Raw genomic sequence first — 24,003 nt, forward strand, 5'->3', positions numbered from 1 at the left:
TTTAAAAAAGAAAAAAAGTGTGTTTCAGTTCTGATGCATCAGTTACAAGATCATTATATATAACGTCTGTTGCAGTGTCTGTCTCCTTTTCTAGACACAACCTCCTCGAGGTCATCCCTATGTAATCTTGCCTGGCACAGAGGGGATGCTCTATAAATCCTCACTGACAGAGGAGAGGTGTGAACAATGTGCTGTGGGGACGCAAGCGGGTGAGAACACAGCAATGCTGGGAGTCGGGAAGAGCTCCACGGAGAAGGTGCTCTTTGAGACAAACCTTGAAGAAGTGGCAGGATCATAATGCACCCAGATGAGGAAGAGGCAGAGACTTAGGGGTAGGATACTGGCAAAGAGGCTGTTTATTCAGAGCTCAAGGTGGAGAGGTGGGCTGCAACCAAATTACCAGGGAGACAGGGAGCTGTTTGTACTTAATCTGATCATGTAGTGACATGGCGACACTGATTTGTCAGGAAGACAATCTGGTGAAGGTGCATTTGGTGGGTTAGAAATGGGGGAGGCAGGCAGACCAGTTGGGACGCTACTGCAATAGTCCAAATGACAGCTCAAGAAGTCTTGAGCAGTGACATGGAGAAAGAAATAGAAGGGATGGCATGTGAAGTTCTTATAATCCATAGTTCCCTAGAATATACCAGCCCAGGAAAAAAAAATAGGATGAAAACAACAATAACAAAATAATAGATATGTTTTTGTCCTCCTCATCAACTGTTCTACAACCTGCAGTGCTTTCAAATTCTTCCCGCCTCTGGGGCCGCCAGGTGAGTACGCAGATGCTGCAGAACTTGGCACAGGTGCTGAGCAACAGCCAAGGCTGCTGCTGCCAGTCAGAGGCGCCAACATGGGCAGGACTCGCTTGCCACTAAGGCAGCTGTATCCTCAAGTGGGGAGCACTCCTCACTCCCAGTGGTTATCTGATTTAGGAAACAAGGCTTCCCTTTGTTCTCAATGTCCTACTGAGATTTCTCTTCAGCTTTTAATAGCAATCTCCCTTTTCACTGCAATCCAGGTGTTTGAGGAAGCTGGGTAGTTGAGAAACTTAGCAACAAATTACGTGCTGTACTTAAAAATAATTTTTCTCTGGCACCAGCTCCTGGCTTTGGATGGGGTTCTCCTTTCCCCCTTAGTGGTACATCTTAGCAGTGGATGAAAATAATCTACTGGAGAGACCGCCCCCTCTATCCTAGTTGAATCCTAGCTGAGACCTCACTTGCCACAGAGGAGAAGCATGTATGTTTGTATGTGTGGCTATTGAGACAGATCAGGTGGGTGGTGGTGAGGGACCAGTGTTTGGAAAGAAGAGCAGGTTAGGGTTTCAGGGGAGGAAGAAGGGTCAGAGAGCACCTTTCTTGCTCAGCGGAGTGAATAGTGTTTCCATTTTTAAATTTTATTTATCTGTTTGTTTGTTTGTTTGTTTAAGAGAGCACAAGCAGGGGGGACTGCAAAAGGAGAGGGCAAGGGAGAAGGAGGCTCCTCACTGAGCAGGGACCCTGCTTAACTGACTGAGCCACCCAGGTGTTCCTAGCTGCTCTATTTTATTTGTATTTATTTTTTATTTTATTTACTTTATTTTTATTATTTTTTAGCTTCTCCATTTTAAACCACTGTATTATTCAGATGTTATTTCTTTTGTCACCTCTATAAATATGAAAATCCATTTATTCTTCTAACAGAATTTTTCACTAATTATTTCCTCACATGGGATGTTTGTAACTTGATATGTGACTTTCCATATGTAAAAACAAACCATGTGACTTATGAAGGCAAAATTTTAGAAGTCCTTCTACAGATGAAGTGTAAGGTTTAATTGAATTTGTCGATTTTATTCCAGAAGTATTTTCTTTTTTTACTGACATATAATTAACCTATAACATTATATTAGTTTCAGGTGTATGACATAATTATTCAATATATGTAAATATCTCAAACTGATCACAGCCAGTCTTATTAACATCCATCATCATACATAGTTAAGAATTTTTTTTCTTGTGAAGTGAACTTGAAAGTTCTACTCTCTTAGCAACTTTCAAATATACAATAGAGTTTTGTTAACTATAGTCACATGCTGCTCATGGCATCCACAGGACTTGTTTATTTTATAGCTGGAAGTTTGTACCTTTTGACCACTTCATCCATTTTGCCCACCCCCTACCCCTGCCTCTGGCAACCACCAACCTATTCTCAGTATCTGTGGATTTGGTTTTTGATTTTGATTGCGTCTTTGTTTCTTATGTTCACATATAAATAAGATCATATGGTATTTATCTTTCTCTGTCTCTGACTTATTTCACTTAGCATAATGCCCTCAAGTTCTGTCCATTTTATCCCAAATGCCAAGATTTCATTCTTTTTAATGGATGAATAATATTCAATTGTGGAATATATATATGGCTTTTATTTTATTTTATTTTATATATATAATGTACATATTGTGTGTGTACATATATATATATACATATATATATATATATATATGTATATATATATATATAATTTTCTTTATCCTTTCATCCATCAGTGGAAATTTACGCTGTTCCCATGTCTTGACTATTGTAGATAATGCTGCAGTGAACGTGGGGGTGTGCACATATTTCCATCTCAATGTTTTTGCACTCTTTGGATAAATACCCAGAAGTGGAACTGCTGGATAATATGGTAGTTCTATTTTTAATTTTTTGAATAATAGCTACACCAACTTACATTCCCATCAACAGTGTTTGAGGATTCCTTTGCTTTAACAACCTTGCCAACACTTGTTATTTCTTGTCTTTTTGATAACAGCCATTCTAACAGGTGTTAGGTGATAGTTTATGTGGTTTTGATTTGCATTTCCCTTTTTAAAATTTTTTAAAGTTTTTATTTTAATTCCAATATAGTTAACATATGGTGGGGGCGCCTGGGTGGCTCAGTGGGTTAAAGCCTCTGCCTTCAGCTCAGGTCATGATCTCAGGGTCCTGGGATCGAGCCCCACATCGGGCTCTCTGCTCGGCAGGGAGCCTGCTTCCCTTCCTCTCTCTGCCTGCCTCTGCCTGCCTCTGCCTACTTGTGGTCTCTCTGTCAAATAAATAAATAAAATCTTTAAAGAACAAACAAACAAAAAAGATGGTGTTATATTAGTTTCACGTGTACAATATAGTGATTCACCACTTCCAGACATCACCAGTGCTCATCACAAGCACCCTCTTTAATCCCCATCACATATTCACCCCATCCCCCCACCTCCTCCCCTCTGGTAACCATCAGTTTGTTCTCCAACAGTTAGGATTCTGTTGCTTGGTTTGTCTTTCTCTCTATTTTCCCTTGCTGATTTGTTTTGTTTCTTAAATTCCACATAGTTAAATCATATGTTGTCTTTCTCTGACTTATTTTACTTAGCATTATATTCTCTAACTCCATCCATATCCTTGTAAATGCCAAGATTTTATGCTTTTTATGGCTAAATAATATTCCATTATTTATATACTGCATCTTCTTTATCCATTTGTTAATGGGCTGCTTCCATATCTTGCCTATTATAAATAATGCTGCTTTAAACAAAGGGGTGCAGGTATCCCTTTGAATTAGTATTCCTGTAGATTTTTTAGGTAAATACCCAGTAGCATGAGTGCTGGATCATAAGGTGGCTCCATTTTTTGACCTTTTGAGGAAACTCCATACTGTTTTTCACAGTGATTGCCCCAGTTCCTTTTCCCACCAACACTGCACAAGGGTTCCTTTTTCTCCACATCCTTGTAAACATTTGTTTGTTCCTTGTGTTTTTGATTTTTGCCATTCTGACAGGTGTGAGGTGATAGCTCATTGTAGTTTTGATTTACATTTCCCTGATGATTAATGAACTTGAACACTTTTTCATGTGTCTGTTAACAAGTTTGGCTGTGTAGGATAAGTGAAATCATACAGTATTTATCCTGTGACTGGCTTACTTCACTCAGCACAGCGTCCTCAAGATTCATCTATGTTGTCACATATCCCAGGATTTCCTTCCTTTTTTAAGGCTGAATAATATTCCATTGTGTGTACATATACTACATTTTAAAAAATCCATTCACTCATCATCAAAAACATTTAGGATGTTTCTTCATCTTGGCTACTACAAGCAGTGCTGCAATGAACATATAAGTACCAATATCTCTTTGAGATCTTGATTTCAATTCCTTTAGATAAATATCAAGAAGTGGGATTGATGGATCATATGGTAATCCTATTTTTAATTTTTTGAGATGCTTCCATACTGTTTTTCATAGTGGCTTTCCCTGTTTGCATTCCCACCAATAGTGCATGAAAGTATCAATTCTCCACACTCTCACCAACACTGGTGTCTTTGATATTTTTGATCATTAGCTATCCTAACAGATATGAGATAAAATCTTACTGTGGTTTTAACTTACATTTCCCAGATGATTAAGGATGTTGAGTATCTTTTCATATATCTGCTGATCATTTATATGTATTCTTTGGAAAAATGTTTATTTAAGTTCTTGGCTTATTTTTTAATGGAATTTTTGGGGGTGTTTTTACTATTGGTAATATTCTTGATAATATTCTCCAGTCTCTTGTCATATCTCCCACCATTGTTGTGTTCTGGAAAACCCTAATCCTGGATCAACACAACCATTTGCTTTCCCTATTTCTAAATCTTGAGAATGCAACTACAGAAAAAGTAATAAAATGGCTTGAATTGGTGCCATTACAAAATCAGCCTTACCAAGTCCAAATTCTTCTTTTCTGATAGGCTCTCTCTCTCTTCTGGTCTCCTTAAAGCTTTCTCATACTTTCCTCACTCTCTTCAAGTCTTAGATTCCACAGTTTCCTTCTTATGTGCTCATGACTCTTTCTGTTATTCCCAGAGACACTAGGAATTGACATACGAGCAATTACTGAACTTCAGGTACTGAACAAATGCCCTTAGCAGCCAATAGGCCTTGTCCTTACCTCTTTCCTTCTACTTACAATAGAAAAGGGTAAGGTGCCCCTCCTCTTCTCAAGCTAATCCCTCTGTCTCTGGATTCCATCCCTCCCACCTTCTCACGAACCCCACCACTGCCCTCTCCCATGATGATTTCATCCTTTACCGCTTTCTCCTTCACTTGCCACCCCTTTCTCTCATGTGTTCAACTCTTGTCTCTCTTCCCATTGGTCTTTAAACACACCTAATTTCACCTGAAGAACACAAAGCCTGCTCAACCACATGCTGCTGGCCTCTAGACCTTTATCTCCATTACATTCAGACTTTCCAGAACTATTATTTTGTGCTCTGCCACCTATTGTCTCACCCTCCTCCCACTTCTCATCCTCCACCCCCAACCTCCCTCCCATTTCCACTAGCTTTTTGAAGCTATTGTTGTGTAAGTTTCTGCTAAATTGAATGGGCTCATCTTATTTGACTTGTATCTTATTTGACCCAGTTGGTATCTCCCTCATTCTTACAGTGTTTCCTTGGCTTCCCTTATTCCACAGTCCCTTGGTTTTCTTGATCAGGATTTGCCATCTCCAGGGTTCCATCCAGCCCACCTTATCTCACTTGACACATGCCCTGGGCTATCTAATCTGTTTCTATGACTGCAGTTATCTTTGCGCTGATGCTCCCATGTCTGATCTCCACTCTAGATTTCTCTGTTAATCTTCCAATCCACTTTATCTAGCTGTCTACCCAGTGTCTGCACATGGATGTCACATGGCCGCCTCAAGCCTGTCAGTTCAGCCCTCCAAGTCTTCTCTAGTATTCTTTGTAAATGCTCTATCAGCTGTCTGATGCTGGAGACTCCACATTGCTCTTCACTTACCTTCTTCCTCCTATTCACCCTATTTACAAATGTGGTAGATTCTACCTTCTGAAAACTTCTCACAGTGATAGAACTCTCTCCATTCCAATTTCCACTATTTTAGTTAAAGTTGCAATCGTGTCTTATCTGGGCTCTTGAAATGGTCTTCCAGTCTTTGGGCTTCTTCCTCGCCTCCAATCCATTTTTATATGGTATCTCATCATCTTACTTCCCTGACCAGAACCCTCTTATGCTCTCTTCTTTCTCTGAAGATAGTCCATAGTCCTTTATTCCATAGAATAAAGCCCCTGCATGACCTGACCTGTCTTACCTCTCCAGCCCTATCTCTCTTCTCACATGAATCCGTGGCTAGATATTTCATCTACTCTCAACTTCTCTCAGACCCTTTCATATGCCAGGCTCTTTCTCACCTATGAGCTGGTCCTTCTGCCTAGAACACTCTTACCTGTTTAATTCCTCTTCCTTGGCAGCTCCTTGGCCCCACCTCCAGGCCCTCAATGTAATATATTCCTACTTATATTTCACATTGGTAGTGGGTCCTTGGCAAACTCCCAAGTGAGTTAGGTGAAACATCTAGCTTAGAGCTGTGCAGATAATAAAACAAATACTCCTTGAATCGAAACCATGATTTTATCAAAACAATATTGAAATTCGCAGAAAAACATGATCTACTGAGCATTGCCTTCATCACAGAGCTTGACTGTCTTCTGCATATGGAACCACATTCTTAATATACTCTCAAAGAATCAAGTAAAATATTAAAAGAAATAGTACAACTGCCAAAAACTTGCAGAAAGATTACTTTAAGAATAAAACTTCGAAGTTCACATTTAAAAATCACAACCTTTTCAAAGTTTTATAAGTTTTCAGTGTAGGACATAAAATTATTTTTCTATAGATAATGATGAAAGTGTACAAGAAAGCATTGTTTGCCTTAAAAAAAGAAAACAGAAATAGGCAATCACTATGAATATTTCCTTAAGTAGGCTCATACTTAAGTTGATGTCATGTTATAGAAATTTTTATCTCCTAATTTCCTCCTAATTTCCTCTTTTCCCAGTATATCCAGAAATGTCACCTTGGATATTAATACACATTTACTCAGTGCATCAGTGCCTCATTACTTTTTTGGCAATGACTTTTCTATCAGATTTCTAGCTACCCTTAGTTAGAATTGCAAAAAATATGCAAAAAATAATTGAAAAGGGGGGCACCTGAGTGGCTCAGATGGTTGAGCATCCAACTCTTGATTTCAGCTCAGGTCATGATCTTGGGAATGTAAGATGGGGCCCTGTCTTCAGGTTCTGCACTTGAGATTCTCTCTACCTCTCCCCTTTCCCTGCCCCACTTATTTGCCTATGCACTCTCTCTCAAATAAATCTTAAAAAAAAAAAAATTGAGGAATGAAAATAGAGACATGAGTAATTTGTTCTAGAGTAGGATCAAATTACATATCCACTGGCGGGTAGGGGCTGTAGCCCTTAGCACTCTGGGCTTCTCACTTTTATAACACTTAAGACTGTAAATATATATTTACTGAGGCAAATGGAAATGTATATTTCATAGAAAAACAAATAAAAATTCTCCATAAATATATGGAAATCTTTAAGGGAATAAATAAAAAGCAAACGTACAAGATACAGTTTTCACCTTTCATTCTGGAAAATGCCCAAAGATGATAAGAATGTCCTGTGTAAGAGGGGAATGAGCAAAAAGGCACTGTGGCACATTATGCAAAGTCAAAAGTACAAAGATATACAGTGCTGCATTATTCACAACAACAACAACAGCAACAAAACTAGAATAAAAAAATCTAAGTATCTATCAAAGGGATGCCAGATAAGTAAATTGTGGTATAGCTACACAGCAGAATCCCACATAATCATTAAAAAGATTAGCGTAGTTCCATAAACACAAAAATAAAATGCCTAAAATGATGCCCATGATATACCAGTGAAAAAAAGGAAGGTGAAGGACACTGTGTGGGGAGCATTATCACTCAAGTGTGAATTCTAGTAAAGCATTATAACTAGATCTGGATAGGCTTGCACACTCTCTAGAGTTTAGTGGGCATGTCACTCCTCAGATATGTTCTCAAAGTCTTGAAAGGGCAGATGAGTTCAATCATATGGGTATAAGATTGACCAGGGACCTAGATAGATTCCAGTCCACTCCATTCCTACTGGGTCTACTGGTAGCTTTCATCTGAGAGCTAAGGTAATTGGACATTTGCCTTGCTCTTTCCAAAGAGAAGGTTTTCCAGTAGGCATTATGCCACTGGAAAGGACGGCCTTGAAGGACTTTTCCGAAGGAACAGATCAGTTAGAAGAGCATCTCTTTAAATGAACTCAAGAGCCTCTCCTGATGTGATGGTCCTTGAGAACATGATGGTCTTCTAGCACAGGGTAACACCTGGGTTTCAGAGTGATCCTCTAGCCTAAAAAAAGACCGATAATGGTATGTATACTCTATTTATTAAAGCGGGATAAAGTAGAGCAGATTTTAGAAAGGTTTCATTGCAAATGGATAAAAGAAAAGCTTTAGAAATTCAAGCATTAGGGGCGCCTGGGTGGCTCAGTCGTTAAGCATCTGCCTTCGGCTCAGGTCATGATCCCAGGGTCCTGGGATCCAGCCCTCCATCGGGAAGGAAAAAAGCCTGCTTCTTCCTCTTCCACTTCCCTTCCTTGTGTTCCCTTTCTGGCTGTCTCTCTCTGTCAAATAAATAAATAAAACCTTAAAAAATAACTCAAGCATTACATTTTAATTATCTGTAAAATTATTTTTCAGAATGTAATATTCCCTAAAGGAGATTTTTCTGAAACTGATAAATAACAAAAGATGAAAAAATATTTGACTCTTCTTAGCAGCTGTGTCTTCCCCCAGATAAGCAAATGCTTGCATCTAGTCTCTCCCAGAAAATGCCTGTCTCTCCTTAGATAACTGGTTGCGTTAAGACCTCAGCAGCTTGATGAGTTCAATAAAAGCCATGAACTTGAGGTTTTTTCTTTGTTATTGTTGTAAGATTGGGAGTGGCACTTCTTCTAGTTCTGTACATTCTAAGCAGAAACTAGGTGTCTCTGTTGGAGAAATTTAAACAGAAAAAAATGACATGACCTGATTTAAATATTTGAAAGATAGTTTTAGCACTTATGGAAAAAAAAATACAATGAGCCTGGGGCAAAGGGAAAGTAGGGAGGCTCTTGCAATAGCCTGGGTAGGAAGTGATGATAGACCACACAATCTAGCAATCCCACTTCTGGAAATTGACCCCAAAGAATTGAAAGTAGGGTTTTCAACATGCATGTTCATAGCCAAGAGGTGGAAACAACCTAAATGTCCATTAATAGATAAACAGATAAAGAAAATGTGGTATGTATGCAGTGGAATATTACCCAGTCTTAACAAGAAAGAAAATCCTGTCAAATACTACAACATGGGTGGACCTTGAGGACATTCTGTTAAGTGACATAAGCCAGTCACAAAATGACAAATAGTATTATGATTCCACTACTGTGAGGTATGTGACATTGTTATACTCTGAGAAACAGAAAGTAGCATGGTGATCAAGAGGTTAGGGGCAGGGGAAAGGGGAGTTGTTTAAGGAGTGTAGAATTTCAGTTTTGCAAAATGACAGTTCTGGAGCTCTGCTTCACCACAATGTGCATATATTTGACATACTGAGCTGCACACTTAAAAGCAGTTAAGATGTTAAATTTTATGTTATAGGTGCAAGAGAAAAAAAGAAGTGATAAGGTAATTGGACATTTGGACTAGCATGGACTAGCAGTTTCCTGTAGGAAAGAGGGCTTCCAGTAGGAACATTCAGGTTGCCATTTCTAATGGTTAATTTTGATCTCACAACCCTGAGACTGGGACTGAACTGAAATCAAGAGTCAGAATGAAACAACCAGGTGTCCCTGCGATGGCTAATTTCATATGTCAACTTGACTAGACCATGAGGGGCCCAGATATTTGGCTTAATATTATTCTGGGTGCTTCTACAAGGCTTTTTTTTTTTTTTTTTAAGATTTTATTTATTATTTATTTACTTATTTATTTATTTGACAGAGAGATCACAAGTAGACAGAGAGGCAGGCAGAGAGAGATGGGGAAGCAGGGTCCCCGCTGAGCAGAGAGCCCAATGCAGGGCTTGATCCCAGGACCCTGAGATCATGACCTGAGCCAAAGGCAGAGGCTTTAACCCACTGAGCCACCCAGGAGCTCCTACAAGGCTGTTTTTGAATGAGATTAACATTTAAATCAGTACACTGAGTAAAACAGATTGCCCCTCACCCCAATATATGTGGGCCTCATCCAAACAGTGGAATACCCAAATAGAACAAAAATGCTGTCCTTCCTGGGAGTAAGAAGGATGTCCTCCCTCCTGACTGCTTTTGAGCAGGGACATTGTCTTCTTCCTGCCTTCAGACTTGAGCCTCTTCCTGGCCTATTTTCGAACCTGTTGGCCTACAGACTGGAACTAATACCATAGAATCTCCTGGTTCTCAGGCCTTTGGACTGAGACTAGAACTAAACCATTGGCTCTCCTGGGTCTGTGCTTGCTGACTCACACAGCAGATCTTGGGACTTCTCGGCATTCATAATAATATGAGCCAATTCCTTACAGTAAATTTCATATATTTCAATAAATTTCACATATATATGTTATTGGTTCTGTTTCTCTAGAGAACACTAACATGTCATTATAAAACAAGAAACCAAATTTTATATCATACTAATTTAAATGTTTTATGTAGTAATTTTTATTGATTTCATTTTTTAGTTTGAGCAAAGTAGATTGAATATCAGTTTTTGTGTATACACGTAAAATGTTTAAGGCTGAGTGAATTCTCTTTGCATGTTTTTACAATAATTGTAGTCAAATGTAGCCATCCATGTTAATATACCAAAATAATCCTTTGGGATTCTTGATATAAACTAAAAGATTTTTGTTTAAAATTTGTGATTTCTGCTTAGTAAAATGACTTTAGCTCATCAACTGGTTCAGAGTTTTGTCTGCTACAATTCATGTTTAGACAGATACTAAAACGTTTCTTAACACTGTCTAAAGCTGTCGTCTTTTTTTCCCCATTATCCCTCTCTCCCTGAGCAATTCAGCCTTTGTGTGAGACCACCCACGCAGGGGGTTGGGAGCTGCAACGCTCCCATTGCAGGGTATCAGTGCCTGAACAGGGTGAGGTGGGTATCTGTGGTGGAACATCCAAGTGCAGGGTACTAGTGCCTCAGTAGAGTGAGAGGGGTGCCTGCATGGGTGGGGGGCCCAGTGCAAGGGTGTTGAAGTCTAAGCAGGATGAGGTAATGTCACTGTGGTGGCAGTGGCAACAGTGGCACAACTTAGGGCATCCAGCCCAAGTGGGAGGTCCTCAGTAGAGTCAGCTCTGCATGTGGTGCTGCATCCTGAGTTGGGTAAGTAAGGTATCCAAATTTCAGCACCTGTAACTTTCAGAAACATCAAGGTCATGAAGGTCAAGGGAACACCAAGGAACTGTCGTGGTCTAAATGAGACTAACAAGACCTGTTAACTCAAGGGGGTGCCTGATTCTCTTCTGGATCCTTGTAAAACTAGGACAACTGACAAAATTTGAATGAGATATGAGGATTAGATGGAACTAATGTATCCTAATTTTGATGGGTGTATTATGATTGTGTTGGAGAATGCATTTTTGTGTGGGAAATAACACATTGAAGTGTTTGGGGGTGATGGAGTGTCCTGTTGACTTTTACCCAAATGGTTGACAAAATGGTCTTTGTACTGTTCTTGTAGCTTTTATGTAAGTTTGAGATTATTTCAAAAGAAAAACAAAAAGAGGAATCATATGTCCACCTCATTTTCTGGCATTATGGCAGCTATTGACTGAATAGTGATAAATCAGGCTTACTGGTTTTAGTGTGCTGGTTTATTTCTTTCTCAGTTTTAAGAGACAAAAATACTTTCTGCTCTTGTGGGTCTTCCCTCATTTTAAAGCAAAGTTTAATGGGATTTGCCTTTGGAAAACACTTAAGCTCACGGTGTTGACTCTTGAAGAAATGAAAACACTTGAGACTTGATAATGTACAATGTGCTAAATTTTAAGTGAACAAATAATGAATATTATATGATTAAAAACACCTGTCAAAATGCTTATAGGAAAACAATGTCCAAAAGTTCTTTCTAAAAAATACTGCAATTTTGTAGAACTATATTTTTCACTATTTATTATGATCTTTTGGTTGGGCTTTAACTAGGTAGAGTTCTTACTCTCCTCAAGCTTTGCTGTGAGAATGCAATAATTAGTAAAAATAAAAGGAAATAAATGTTTGGAATCTGTTTCCTTGAGTGTTTCTTTTGCCAAGTTGTTCCTCTTGCCTCTGAGGCAAGAGTTGGACTTTCTACAAATTTATTTCACTTGTGACTATGATGCCTGTGTATCTTGTCAGGCATACACACAGTCATTTAAACTTATATATTTGCTTTGTATTAACTATCTACTTAACTGTGAAAGTGGTCACCACTGAATTTTAGTAGATTCCTAAGCAGAAAAAAATTTTTTTTAATGCAATGGTATTCAGGGTACTCTGCAGCAGATATGAGTGAGACAAATTCAAGGGGCCACATTTTCAGATACATTTCATTTTCTGAAATTCAAATTTATTAATTTCCAAATATTGAAATAGTTATGCCAAGCACTGACCTAAGCACATTAAAAATATTAACTCATTTCACCTTCCAATAACTCTCTGAGGCATTTATTATTTTTATTCTCATTTGATGAGAAAATTAAGATACAAGAGTGTAAGTAACATACTCAAAATCTCAGTTAGAAAAGAGCACAGCCAAATTTGGAACCCAGATGATCTGGTTCAGGATCCCCTACCCTTCGGCACAATGCTATTCTTTCTTCTTAACGAGAACTATCCTAGATGGGTTATCTATATAAAATAGATGCTCAAGAAAGTTTAAGAATCAGTTAACTTTCAGCCAGGATTGCAGACTGAGCAAAGAGAGTTGCTTCAACTCTGCCTAGAGACCTCACTAAAATTATCATAGAGGAAAACCAAGGAATAAATAAATAACAAAATAGAAAATGGAAACAGACTTGTGAGTTCAACAACTTTCTGGAATTCAGAAAAACCAATTTGGCCAAATTCTTTGGTCGAGGAATTCACAGGGGAAATTACAAACTATTGTGAGACAAAGGAGAATGGAAAAACGGTAAGCCAAAAGTTATGAGATGAAGTGAATGCAGTACCACAGGGAATATTATAGGTGTAAATGCTTACATTAAGAAATAAGAAAGTCTCATATTAGTATCCTAATTTTATATCAACTAGAGAAAGAAGAAGAAACTCAAAGTTAGCATGAGGAAAATAATACTAAAGATCAGAGTATAAACAAAATAGAGAACAGAAAAAAAAAAAACCCACAAAACTAAGAGTTGGATGGTTGAAATGATCAACAAAATTGAAAAACCCTGAGCTAGATCACTTGAAAAAAAAAAAAGACTACTTCAATAACTAAAATTAGAATTGAAATATGGGACATTACAACTAATCCCACAGAAATGAAAAGGATTATAAGAGAATACTACTAACACTTATATGCCAACAAATTGAATAAACTGTAAGAAATGGATCAATTCCTAGAAATATACAACCTGCTAAGACTGAATCATGAAGAAATAAAAAATTTGAACAGACTAGTAAGGAGATTGAATCTGTAATAAAAAAATCTGCCAACAAACAAAACCCCAGAATCAGACGGCTTCACTGGGGAATGCTACCAAACATTTAAAGAATTAACACCAATCCTTCTTAAATTCCTCTAAAAAACTGGAGAAGTGAACACTTCCAGACTCCTTCTGTGAGGACAGAATCATCCCAATACCAAAGCCAAAAACACCGTAAGAAAACTACAGACTCTATACAAAATTGAATCATTACCTGGTACACCTGAAACACATTTAACAAGTTAAAGGTCAATTATACCTCAATAAAAAAAGAAAACTATAGACCAATATCCTTGATAAATATTGATGCAAAAATCCTCAGCAAAATACTAGCCAACCAAGTTCATCAGGACATGAAAAGAATTATAATATACACTATGACAAAGTGGGATTTTTTCCTGGAATGCAAAGATGCTTTGACCCTCACATATTGGGTCAAATGGTTTTCAATCAGGGTGCCAAGACTCTTCAGTGGGGGAAAGGAGAGCCTCCTTAACAAACGGTGGTGGGAAAACTGGATATCAAATGCAAAAGAATGAAGACATATACAAAAATTTCCTTATATCTTTTTAAAAAACTAACTCAAAATTGATCAGACTTAAATTAATGCCTAAAAAACAAAAATCCCAGAAGAAAACACCAATGAAAATCTTCATGGCATAGGATCTGGCAATGATTTCTTGGATATGACACCAAAAGCATAGGAAACAAAAGCAAAAATAGACAAATGGGACTATATCAAACTTAAAAAAGCCTGCGCATCAAAGGAAACAATCAACAGTGAAAAAGCAACCTACAGAATGGGAGAAAATATTTGCAAATTACATATCTAATAATGAGTTAAATATTCAGAATATAGAAAGAACTCCTACTGCCCAACAAGAACAAAATAACCTGACGAAAACACGGGCAAAGAACTTGTACAGGTGTTTCTCCAAAAAAAGACACAGAAATGGCTAACAAATCTAAGAAAAGATGCTCAACTTCACTAATCATTAGAGAAATGCAAATCAAAACACAATGTAATACTGCCTCACATCCATTAGGATGTCTAAAAAAATAAAAAACAAAAACAAACAAAAAAAACCAGTAAATGTATTGAGGAGGTGGAAACATTGGAATCCTTGTGGGAATGTAAAATGGTGCTGCCACTATGGAAAAGTCAAAAAATTAAAAATACAGTTATACCATATGATCCAGCAATCCTACTTCTTAGTGTTTACCTAAAAGAATTTGAAAGTTGGGTCTTGAAAGATAGTAGTACTCCTGTGGTTCACTGCAGTATTGTTCACAATAGTCAAGAGGTAGAAGCCACTCAAATGTTCATGGAGGGATAAATGAATAAAGAATGAATAAATGTGGCATATACATGAAATATTATTCAGACTTCAAGAAGAAAGAAATCTTATATGGGACGAGGATGAAGCGTAAGGACATGTTGAATGAAATAAGCCAGTCAGTCACAAAAAGAAATACTCTATGACTCCACTTATATGAGGTACCTAAAGTTGTCAAAGTTTAGGAACAAACTAGAATGGTGGTTGCCAAGGGCTGGGGGGAGGGGAGAATGAGGAGTTGTTCAATGGATATAGATTTTATTAAACAAGATGGAAAATTTCTGGAGATCTGTTGCACAGCAATGTGAACATATTTAACACTACTAAACTGAAAAAAAAAGAGTCCTATCTTTTCAATTTAGACACTGAAAAATTTGTATATGAAATATTATGATGTCTGGGATTAACTTCAAAATAATCTGAAGGTTGCTTGGGGGAAAGGGTGAAAATTGGGTCAACTGGCATCAGTTTGACATCAACTTAAAGTTGAGTGGGTTCATTATACCATGCCTTCTACAACTATGTATGTTTGAAATTTTCTGGAAATAGAAAAGGGTATCAAAATGAAAAACTAACAATAAAAGTGCTAGATGAGAAATTCAAGGAAATATCCCACATTTGATAATGAAAAAAGACTAAAAGAGCATGTGAAAGAAAGCTAAGAGACATACAGGGCCTCCAGGTCATCCAACCGATAGGAGCACCAGAAAGAGAAAATAAACAAATAGAGGGTAGGGATAAAATATTTATTATCAGATAGATGTTATTGCACTTTCATTACTGGTAGGAATATAAATGGGAAGAAATAAGTAAGGCAGCAATTTTAGTATCTTAAAATTGAAAATTGGTATTCTATGACTGAACTCTCTTCTATCTACCCTAGAATAAGAGCTGCATATAGTAATTGTTCTTAAATAAATGATTCATTCTTGAAATTAACTAATTACTAAATAAATTCTGGTTATTTAAATTCAGGCGCATCCATATAATGTAAAATTCCCTGAAAGAAATGAAGTATGTGCAAATATAAAAATATCTCCCAGATACATAATTAATGATAAAAATAATTTACAGAATGTTGAATATTCTCAATTATATTTAAAAAGATACAAATTTTATATAGCTAAAGGAAGACTATAATTACTTTTATGTATATGAAGTTTCAAATAATACAATGTTAACTATTTCTTAGGTTGGGTTCTATGTAAAGAAAAAGTTTACCAAACAAAATATATGGAAGGATTCACTTCTCTGAGTTTAACTTGCTATAAAAGTGAAATATACTATTCCTAGGATGAAGGAAATAATTCACCTTACTTTCAAAAGATAAAACTTTGGCTTTGCCAGTTTCTCCAGCCATAGTTAGACCTACATGGTCACTTTTTGGGTGAAGGACACGTAAAGGCCATAACCCCAAGGATTCATGTATACTTCTGCAAATGTCATTTGACCCAATACCACTGGCCAGCAGTGTGCCCCACCCTGTGGGAATTGAGGTCCTGGTGTGAGAAACCTACGCCCTTAGCAAGCCAGTCTTGGTTTGGTAGGAGTATGTCCCAGAGACAGACAAAGGACACACATATATACTCAGATACTTTTAAGTATTTTACACAGGAGAACTGAGGCCCAAAGAAGTATTGTATCAAGCTCACATACCCAAATAACCTTTTGAGCTGATCTGACAGCATGGCCATGAATTTTTACTTCTCTTGCCTGTTCACTCTGTATCTAGCGCTTGCACATTTGCACTTTGGTATCCCGGTCAGGTAAGGAAATGGGATCAGCAAATGGCACAGCCATGGAGAGGACTGGAGACCTCCCACTTTAGTATTTCTTTACATCGCTAATCCATACAAGCTGGCCTCTAACTCTGAATCGTTGGCACCATTAGCACTATTTAACCTACCTTTAGTTGGTTTCTATGTATCCCAAGATCCTGGAGGGCTTTTGTTTCCAAGTAGTTTTTAAATGTTTGAAGAATCAAAGATAATAGTAGTTTTAATATTTTAAGTGTTATATTTCGGGTTTATTACAAGCTCTAAGTATTACCTATAGTTTAAATACAACTCCCAACAATCTGAAGGGGAAAATTACAATTGCTGATATATTACTTTGGCACATATCAGCTAAAATTCACAAGTGTTATTAAGGCCACAGAACCGTTCAACATCTTCTGATCTACTGAGGCACCCCTTTCCCTATTCTTTAGTCCTAAGTGGCCTTTTCACAGGACTGGCATTTTCTCAACCAATTCTCTGGGTACTGAGTGTATTCCAGATTTCTGTGTTGGAGTACATTTGGATCATCAAAACAAGCTTGTAAGTACTTCTATGTGGGGGCCACATACCAGGTACTTGTTTTAAAACGATTTTAACACTACCTGAACAGCTCTCTTCAGCCTAGAAAACTGGAAAACAGGCTAGTAGCTCATTACCTGGCTTCTGATTAATAATTCTTTCATGTGTAAACCAACACTAGCTTCTAAGAATGGATCACTGCTTACCTCATACAGCTTATCTATATGCTTACCTTAACTAGACTCATATTGTGGAATTTCTCAAGTACTATGCCTATGGCAGTGTTTATTCAGCAGTTAAAGTAAAATCTTTTTAGTTTCCAAAGCTAATTGGTTCGTTAAATTATAATTAATTAGTAAAAAAAATACCTGGGATTTTGAGCTTATCAACTTGGCATAGTTCTTTCCAGATTCAGTCCCACTCAAATCCCTAATGTCTGAATTATTTTTTGAAGTCTAAAACAAGTAGAATATCAAGAGGACTTGGATACTGGAAGAGACAGAAGTGGAATCAATGTTTGAGTGACCCCCATGGCTGTGTGGTGGACCATGGATTGAGAAAGAACACAAGTTTGCAGGAGGGAAGAGGATTTTCATCTTAAACATGTCAGGTTTGAGCTGCGTGAGGTGCAGGCTGTCTAGTACACTAGTGGATGTACAGAGCAATCTCAGCCGAAGTTTAAATACACATGGTAACTGAGGATAGTGGACAACATAGTTCAGAGAAGTGAAGATCTAAGTCCAAACCCAGGAAAAAGGCATGTTTCATGACTGTAATTCTAGTCACAATGACTTTTTCTGGTCAACTTTGTAATTTGCAGAAATTTTCTTGTTAAGTATTTCTATAAAATTTTCTCTAGTAGAGAATTAGGCCTATTGAGGATATCCAGAGGATTATACAACCTAAAAAGCAAACATTTCAATACTTCTATGGGACATCAAGAGGATGTTCATTCCATGAGCCCATGTAAATTTCATCTGTGCTACTAATAATGCTCCAGTCATCAGGCAAGCCAAACCTCACAGCCAGTTTCCAGATTTGCACAAGAACAGCATTTAAGAAAATAAAGTATAAACAGTGGACTGCCTAGGTGACTCAGGCAATTGAACATCTGACTCTTGATTTTCCTCAGGTCAAGATCTTGGGGTTGTGATATTAAGCCCTGTAAGACTCCACATTCAGTGGGGTCTGCTTGGGATTCTCCCACTACCCTGCCCCCCAAGCAGTCTTGCTCTCTAAATTTTTAAAAATAAAAAAAAGGCATAGAGTCTAATAGCTAAACAATGTTATCCATTACGGTGTCATAGGGGTCCGCCTAAATAAATTTGCTCTACTAATGACACGCTTTTCTCTTAACATACATCTATTAAATGTATGTTAATGTATAGCTCCACATTAAAAGAAACTCCAAGGCCTGTATATACAGTTCTATGAATATAACCTAAATACTGGGTCTTTTTTTGATCTGTTAATCTAAAATTAAACCACTTCTCTGCAAAACTGCTTAATATAAAGGCCAATATTTCCAAAATATTTAACAATTTGCTGAGTTTACTCTAGTGTAATGTTAAGAGAAAGGGTGTATTAGTTGGCAGAACTTAGTATTTCCCATGTTAGTTACCTGCCCACAAAAGCACCCTGTATCTACTTAAAATCAGAATTTTTGGAATTAAAACCCAAATGTCTTGGAAAAGCTCTAATATGCAGCCAGTTATGAACCACCACATTGCATACATTCATCAATGCTAAGGTCTCCATGTATTTAGTTAATACAACTTAGTTTTCAGGTGATGTCAAGCACCGACTGCTTTAGTGGCCTCTTAAGAGATACAATGAAAACAGGATAGACCACCCATCCCTAGAATATTAACCTAATTTTGAGTACTCAAAACGTGGACAAGGATTTTGTAGTACAACTCTGTACTCCTAAAATACGTGGGTATTTAAGAAAAAAGTCAACAAGCCTTAACAGATTATCAATTTATTAAAAAGGTTGATTTAAGCATCTGCAATGGTGACTTCAACCTCAACTCCTGGCTCAATACTGATGGATGTAATCTGCTTAACAATCTCAGAAGGACTGTGCAAATCAATGAGCCGCTTGTGGATCCTCATTTGAAACCGATCCCAAGTCTTAGAGCCTTCACCACAAGGAGTTTTTCTTGTAGTGATTCTCAGAGTCTGCAACAAAAGACAAAGGAAACCAAGCATTTATGGTTTTATGCTTATCCCTAGGACACCTACAAAACCACTGCTTCCTTATTTCATTTGTAAGTACTTCCCAGAGCATCATTCCTTTTTACCGAAATCACCATCAATTTATGGCCGCAAATTAGTTTTCCTCAGCCAAGACAGTGCCCTTATAAAAGCACCTTACCCCACCCAAGAAAACGAGCAGCGAAGTCTTCAACAGTTACCTGTGAAAACTGGGCACTGGACATGAACCAAATTTCACCAACAATTTTTCTTTAGTCGTGTTCCCCCCTCTCCCCTGATTTACTTCACCTTGGTAGGCATCCGAACTGGTCCTTTCACTTTCAGATTCTTTTCCTTTGCGCCCCTGATCAAATCAGCACATACTACAGAGAAATAAAAGCATCTTTTCAGTTCTTTCAAAACAGTCAAGGCGTTAGTAATTTTAGCTGATGCTGGCTCAGAATAGCGTATAAAACTGTCATCATCGTTCAACACAGTAGTTGTCTCCTCATCGCCAACAAGGATTTAAAAAACACAGTTAACAGTTAAGGACAGACCCTTCTTTGCCTTTTCTAAGTTAAGAAACTTGTCACTTGACTCCTGAATCAATCCTGTACAGCAACAAAAACAAATTCATTCTATTTTTTGCCCAAAGGTCTCACCCTGAAAATACCATACTGACCCTTTTCCAAAGATTTTACGTTGCGGCTGGTGAGAGTAATTCTAATTCGGTGAATCGCCACCTCCGGTTCCACGGGTGTCTTCCCGGTGTCTTTAAAAGCCTATCATGACACAAACGGAAACAGATTCCTTTAAAAGCCTGGAAACGACTTTTAAGGGACTTCCCAGGCTCCTTACCATCTCACAACCTCCTCCACAGAGTAAGTGAGGCTCGTATTCCCACCGCTTCCTCCCATCCCGGAATCAGTCCCCAGAAGGGACCGTGTCCCTCCGCGTCCCCAACCACGCGGTGCCGGTCCCCGCCTCACCATGGCTGCGGCGCGGCTTCCTGACCGACTTGTTCCTCGGTGAGAGCGAACAGCGGTGAGTCAGGAGCAGAAGCGGGGCGTCCAAAGCACCGCCGAACCTGCGACCGCGTCTTCCTCAAAGAGAAAGCCCTGAGGCCTGCGTGGCGCTTATATAGCTGCTCTCCCGTCTGCATCCGGGTCCCGCACGCGCCTCCGCGCTGCCCCGGAAGAGGAATTGTCCTGAGGGCTCCAGAGGCGGCCGCGCGAGTCGGGGCTGGAGCACTCGTGGAGTTGGCGGGAAAGGCGTGGCTGTGGGTGCCCCCTTTCGGCTGGGAGGACTTAGAGCCCCGGAGGCGGCGTCCCCGCCCCTGCAGTTACCAAGGTCCTCTGGCCACCTGGAAGAGATGACAGGGAGACTCTGACCTAAAACCCGAGAAACTCCTCTTCCTGGTGCACCTACCCCTGGCCTCTGCAAAGACTCGTGTAGTTTTTAACACTGCAAATGTTGCTTCCTATACAAACCGAAGCACTCTTTCTATGAGCAGGTGGGTAACTTACTCTGAGTTTAGCTCACGTAGATATTGGGGAAAATGACTGACCACCTGGTCGTGTTGTTTCACACCTTTTTCATAGCCTGAAACACATTTTCGGGATATTTCGCCTTCTGGCTTCCCAGAGCGGCAGATCCATCTAATCCGTTTCTAGAAAGCACTGAACTTGGGTTCTTTCCGTGGGAGGAAATTGAGGGCAAAAATGCCTGGCTGCCGGGATTATCCTGTGCATCCGGAGGCCTACCCTGGAGACCTAGGCCGTCTCCCGAATTCTAAAACATGCTGTCGCCTCTCTGTTCGGATAAGGTAATATCGGATAAGACCTTTCAAGATTTCCGTTATACTGAGTGTATGGGACAAAGTACAGTGGAAAAACCAAGAGCGGTCAACTGTCTTGGGTAGCCGGGAGAGAGCGTAAGGAGGACACATATACTTAAGGATGACAGAGTGGTTTAGTGGAAGGAAATAGGTAGGACTGGTTTTGGTACAGGGCAGAAGGAAGAAAAAATAACCTCATTATTTTACATGTGAACTGCCGAATGCAGAAGAGTTAATTTGCTCAGACACACAGAACTGGTGAAGGACAGACCTCTGACCCCTCCCATTAGGGCTCCTTCCTGAGCCTTTCCCTTCTGTTCCTTGGAGGGAAATCATACTTAAAGCTTTTATCAAATAATAGCACAAATTTATTTGTTTGGTGATAATTGGGCATAGCTAATAGCTGGCTTTCTTTGGCTCATAAGTATATATATATATATATATATATTTTCCCCCCTGCCATTTACCAATTAATTTAAATATTAAAGTTTGTGTATTTCTAGTTCAGTTATTCTAAAGTGTCATCTGGCTGTAAAAACCATTATTGGGAGAATTTGCAGCAACAAAATCTGAAAATCTGTGTTCTTAGTTTACTAGCTGTAACCTAAATGAGACTTCATAACTCAGGGCTTTAACTTACTGCTATGGCTACCAGTAGGAATGCTTGAGAACTGTGTTTGTGATTTTTTTTTTTTTTTAAAGGAACAAATCTGGTACATTTATTCTTAGGTTTCCCTTCCCCTTCAAGTACTTGAGAAAACGGTGAACAAATTAACTTCCTTGACCTTAGAAAAAAATTTCAGTATAGAAAAAGGATAATTGTGGCCCAGCATGTAAGGGAAGAATTGTAGATGTGACTAGAACTCGGGAAACAGCTGGTTGAGATAACAGAAAAATGTAATGAAAGCCTATTTTTCAAATTTGTGTTTAGTTGAGACATTTTGTTTTTTATTTTTCCCTTAAAAGTTAACTGCTCCTGTAGGCCCCACGTTTTCATTAAAAAGGTAGTGTTCTAACATAATGTAAGATATTGGAGAAAAAGTAAAAATTGACAATTTATCCAAAAGAAGAAAATACAGGTTGCCATCCTTAATGCCTTAGATCAATTATGCATATTATAAGATTATAAGTACTTTGGTATTAACCAAGTTGGTCTTTGGGAACGTTATACCCAAATAGGTATTTCCTCTAGCAGTTTAATGAAGATTTTACTGTGAAAAGGTGGAATTACATATCCGTTTCATTTTAAAATTTAAAAAAATTCTTAAGACCATTACAAACTTTATGTTTTTAACATATCTATCCATAGCCTTCCTTTACTGATTTTTGTAGGTCTTTCCCAAAATGATCTTGTAAAGACTCTTACTATAGGTGTTTGTTCCTGTCTGTGGACAGCCATCTACTGGTCTCTTGTTGCAATGACAGTGTCATCGTACTAACAAAAGGAAATTACAGAAGTTAAAAACTACCTAATTCATGGTATACACTATTGGTAAAACAGTAAAGAAAATTTTCAAATGAATGTGTTAAGTGTCTGTTTAGACACAGTTTTATTAGCAGAATTTTTGATCTACATAACTGAGTTCAAATTTAAGAATAAAGTCTAAAATTTAAGGATTAAAAGCCAGGAAGTTTAAAACTTACTGTCATGGTTACTCATGTTGTACTGGTAGGAAAGTGAAATGAGGAGGCAGTTCCTGGTGGTTTACAAGGATTACATACGAGGACTTAGAACAGCACCGGGTATATGACATTATGCATGGGAAGACTGAGGTTAGGTGGCCTGCCCAATGTCATAGGAAAAGCTGGTGTTTGAAGCTCTGCAGTCTAACTCCAGAGTTTGCACTCTTACTCTCTCTCCTATGGTGTCTCTCACTATATATTTGGTCGTAGAATTATCATTAGGAGCTGTACTTACCCGTGATATATAAAATCCTATTCTGTGAAATAACATAGCATAGCAGGGTACTCTCTATTTTACTTTAGTTGAGGTTAGAAATTTTATTGAGCTACTAATATGTGTCCATTGTAAAATGGAATCCTTATTTTTTAACTCTTTCCTTTTTTTGGTTTGAAGCTCTGTAGATACTCAAGGCCAGTTAACTCTATTTGCTCATTAAAATCGTTAAACTGGGGGCGCCTGGGTGGCTCAGTGGGTTAAGCCGCTGCCTTCAGCTCAGGTCATGATCTCAGGGTCCTGGGATCGAGCCCCGCATTGGGCTCTCTGCTCAGCAGGGAGCCTGCTTCCTCCTCTCTCTGTGCCTGCCTCTCTGCCTGCTTGTCATCTCTCTCTGTCAAATAAATAAATAAAATCTTAAAAAAAAAAAATCGTTAAACTGAAGTGAGCAATGGAACAGAACTGGGGACACAGATCTTTTCACTGAGGATGATTCCTATAGAACTTGCCTTGAGTTGGTAATTTTCAATCATGTTTAACTGCGGAGCTCACAGAATTCTCTATAGGGGTAGAGACTGAATGTCTTATCCACTAGACCTCATAGTACTTCTTTTCCCCCTTTCCTTCTCCTGTTCCCAGGCCTGCAAGCCTAGAGATTCTAACATTTCTTGAAATGCAATCTGACAAAGTAGTCTACTTCTGTCACATAGTGCCATTTCCTAGTTTTAGCAGAGGACTCCCATAGTCACACATTTGTGATCCTGATATCAGGTAGAGGAGTCAGGGATAGATTTACCTATCAATCATTTTTTTCTCTAAGGTAGTGCTTTTCATGTTATATAGAATTGGTATCACTTTTTAGAAAATACCATTTGCCTCCCTTAATGGAAGCTATGGCTTTCACCACACACTAATTC

General features: G+C 38.4%; 1 protein-coding gene and 1 non-coding gene across 2 annotated transcripts; both read right to left on the minus strand.

The window, feature by feature from the left end:
* Positions 1 to 19,121: 19,121 nt before the first annotated feature.
* RPS20 (ribosomal protein S20) lies at positions 19,122 to 20,533 on the minus strand. The gene is made up of 4 exons (XM_032316496.1): positions 20,342 to 20,533; positions 20,035 to 20,134; positions 19,662 to 19,735; positions 19,122 to 19,337 (listed from the first exon to the last, which is right to left on the minus strand). The coding sequence occupies exons 1-4, from the start codon at positions 20,342 to 20,344 to the stop codon at positions 19,155 to 19,157; spliced, it is 360 nt and encodes a 119-aa protein (XP_032172387.1). The 5' UTR covers positions 20,345 to 20,533; the 3' UTR covers positions 19,122 to 19,154.
* On the minus strand, positions 19,803 to 19,869 carry LOC116575619. Its single transcript, XR_004279876.1, has one exon. It is a non-coding gene; the product is annotated as a small nucleolar RNA U54 (small nucleolar RNA).
* Positions 20,534 to 24,003: the final 3,470 nt, after the last annotated feature.

This window comes from Mustela erminea, chromosome 16, assembly GCF_009829155.1.
Source record: "Mustela erminea isolate mMusErm1 chromosome 16, mMusErm1.Pri, whole genome shotgun sequence".
In the NCBI taxonomy this organism is placed as follows: domain Eukaryota; kingdom Metazoa; phylum Chordata; class Mammalia; order Carnivora; family Mustelidae; genus Mustela; species Mustela erminea.

Excerpts from the sequence above, each read along its gene's own strand:
- RPS20 (XM_032316496.1), bottom strand. Across the intron at positions 19,736-20,034 it reads CGTAAAATCTTTGGAAAAGG|TATGTGCTGATTTGATCAGG; the intron begins GTCAGTATGGTA and ends ATTTCTCTGTAG. Across the intron at positions 19,338-19,661 it reads CAGTTCGGATGCCTACCAAG|ACTCTGAGAATCACTACAAG; the intron begins GTGAAGTAAATC and ends CTTTTGTTGCAG.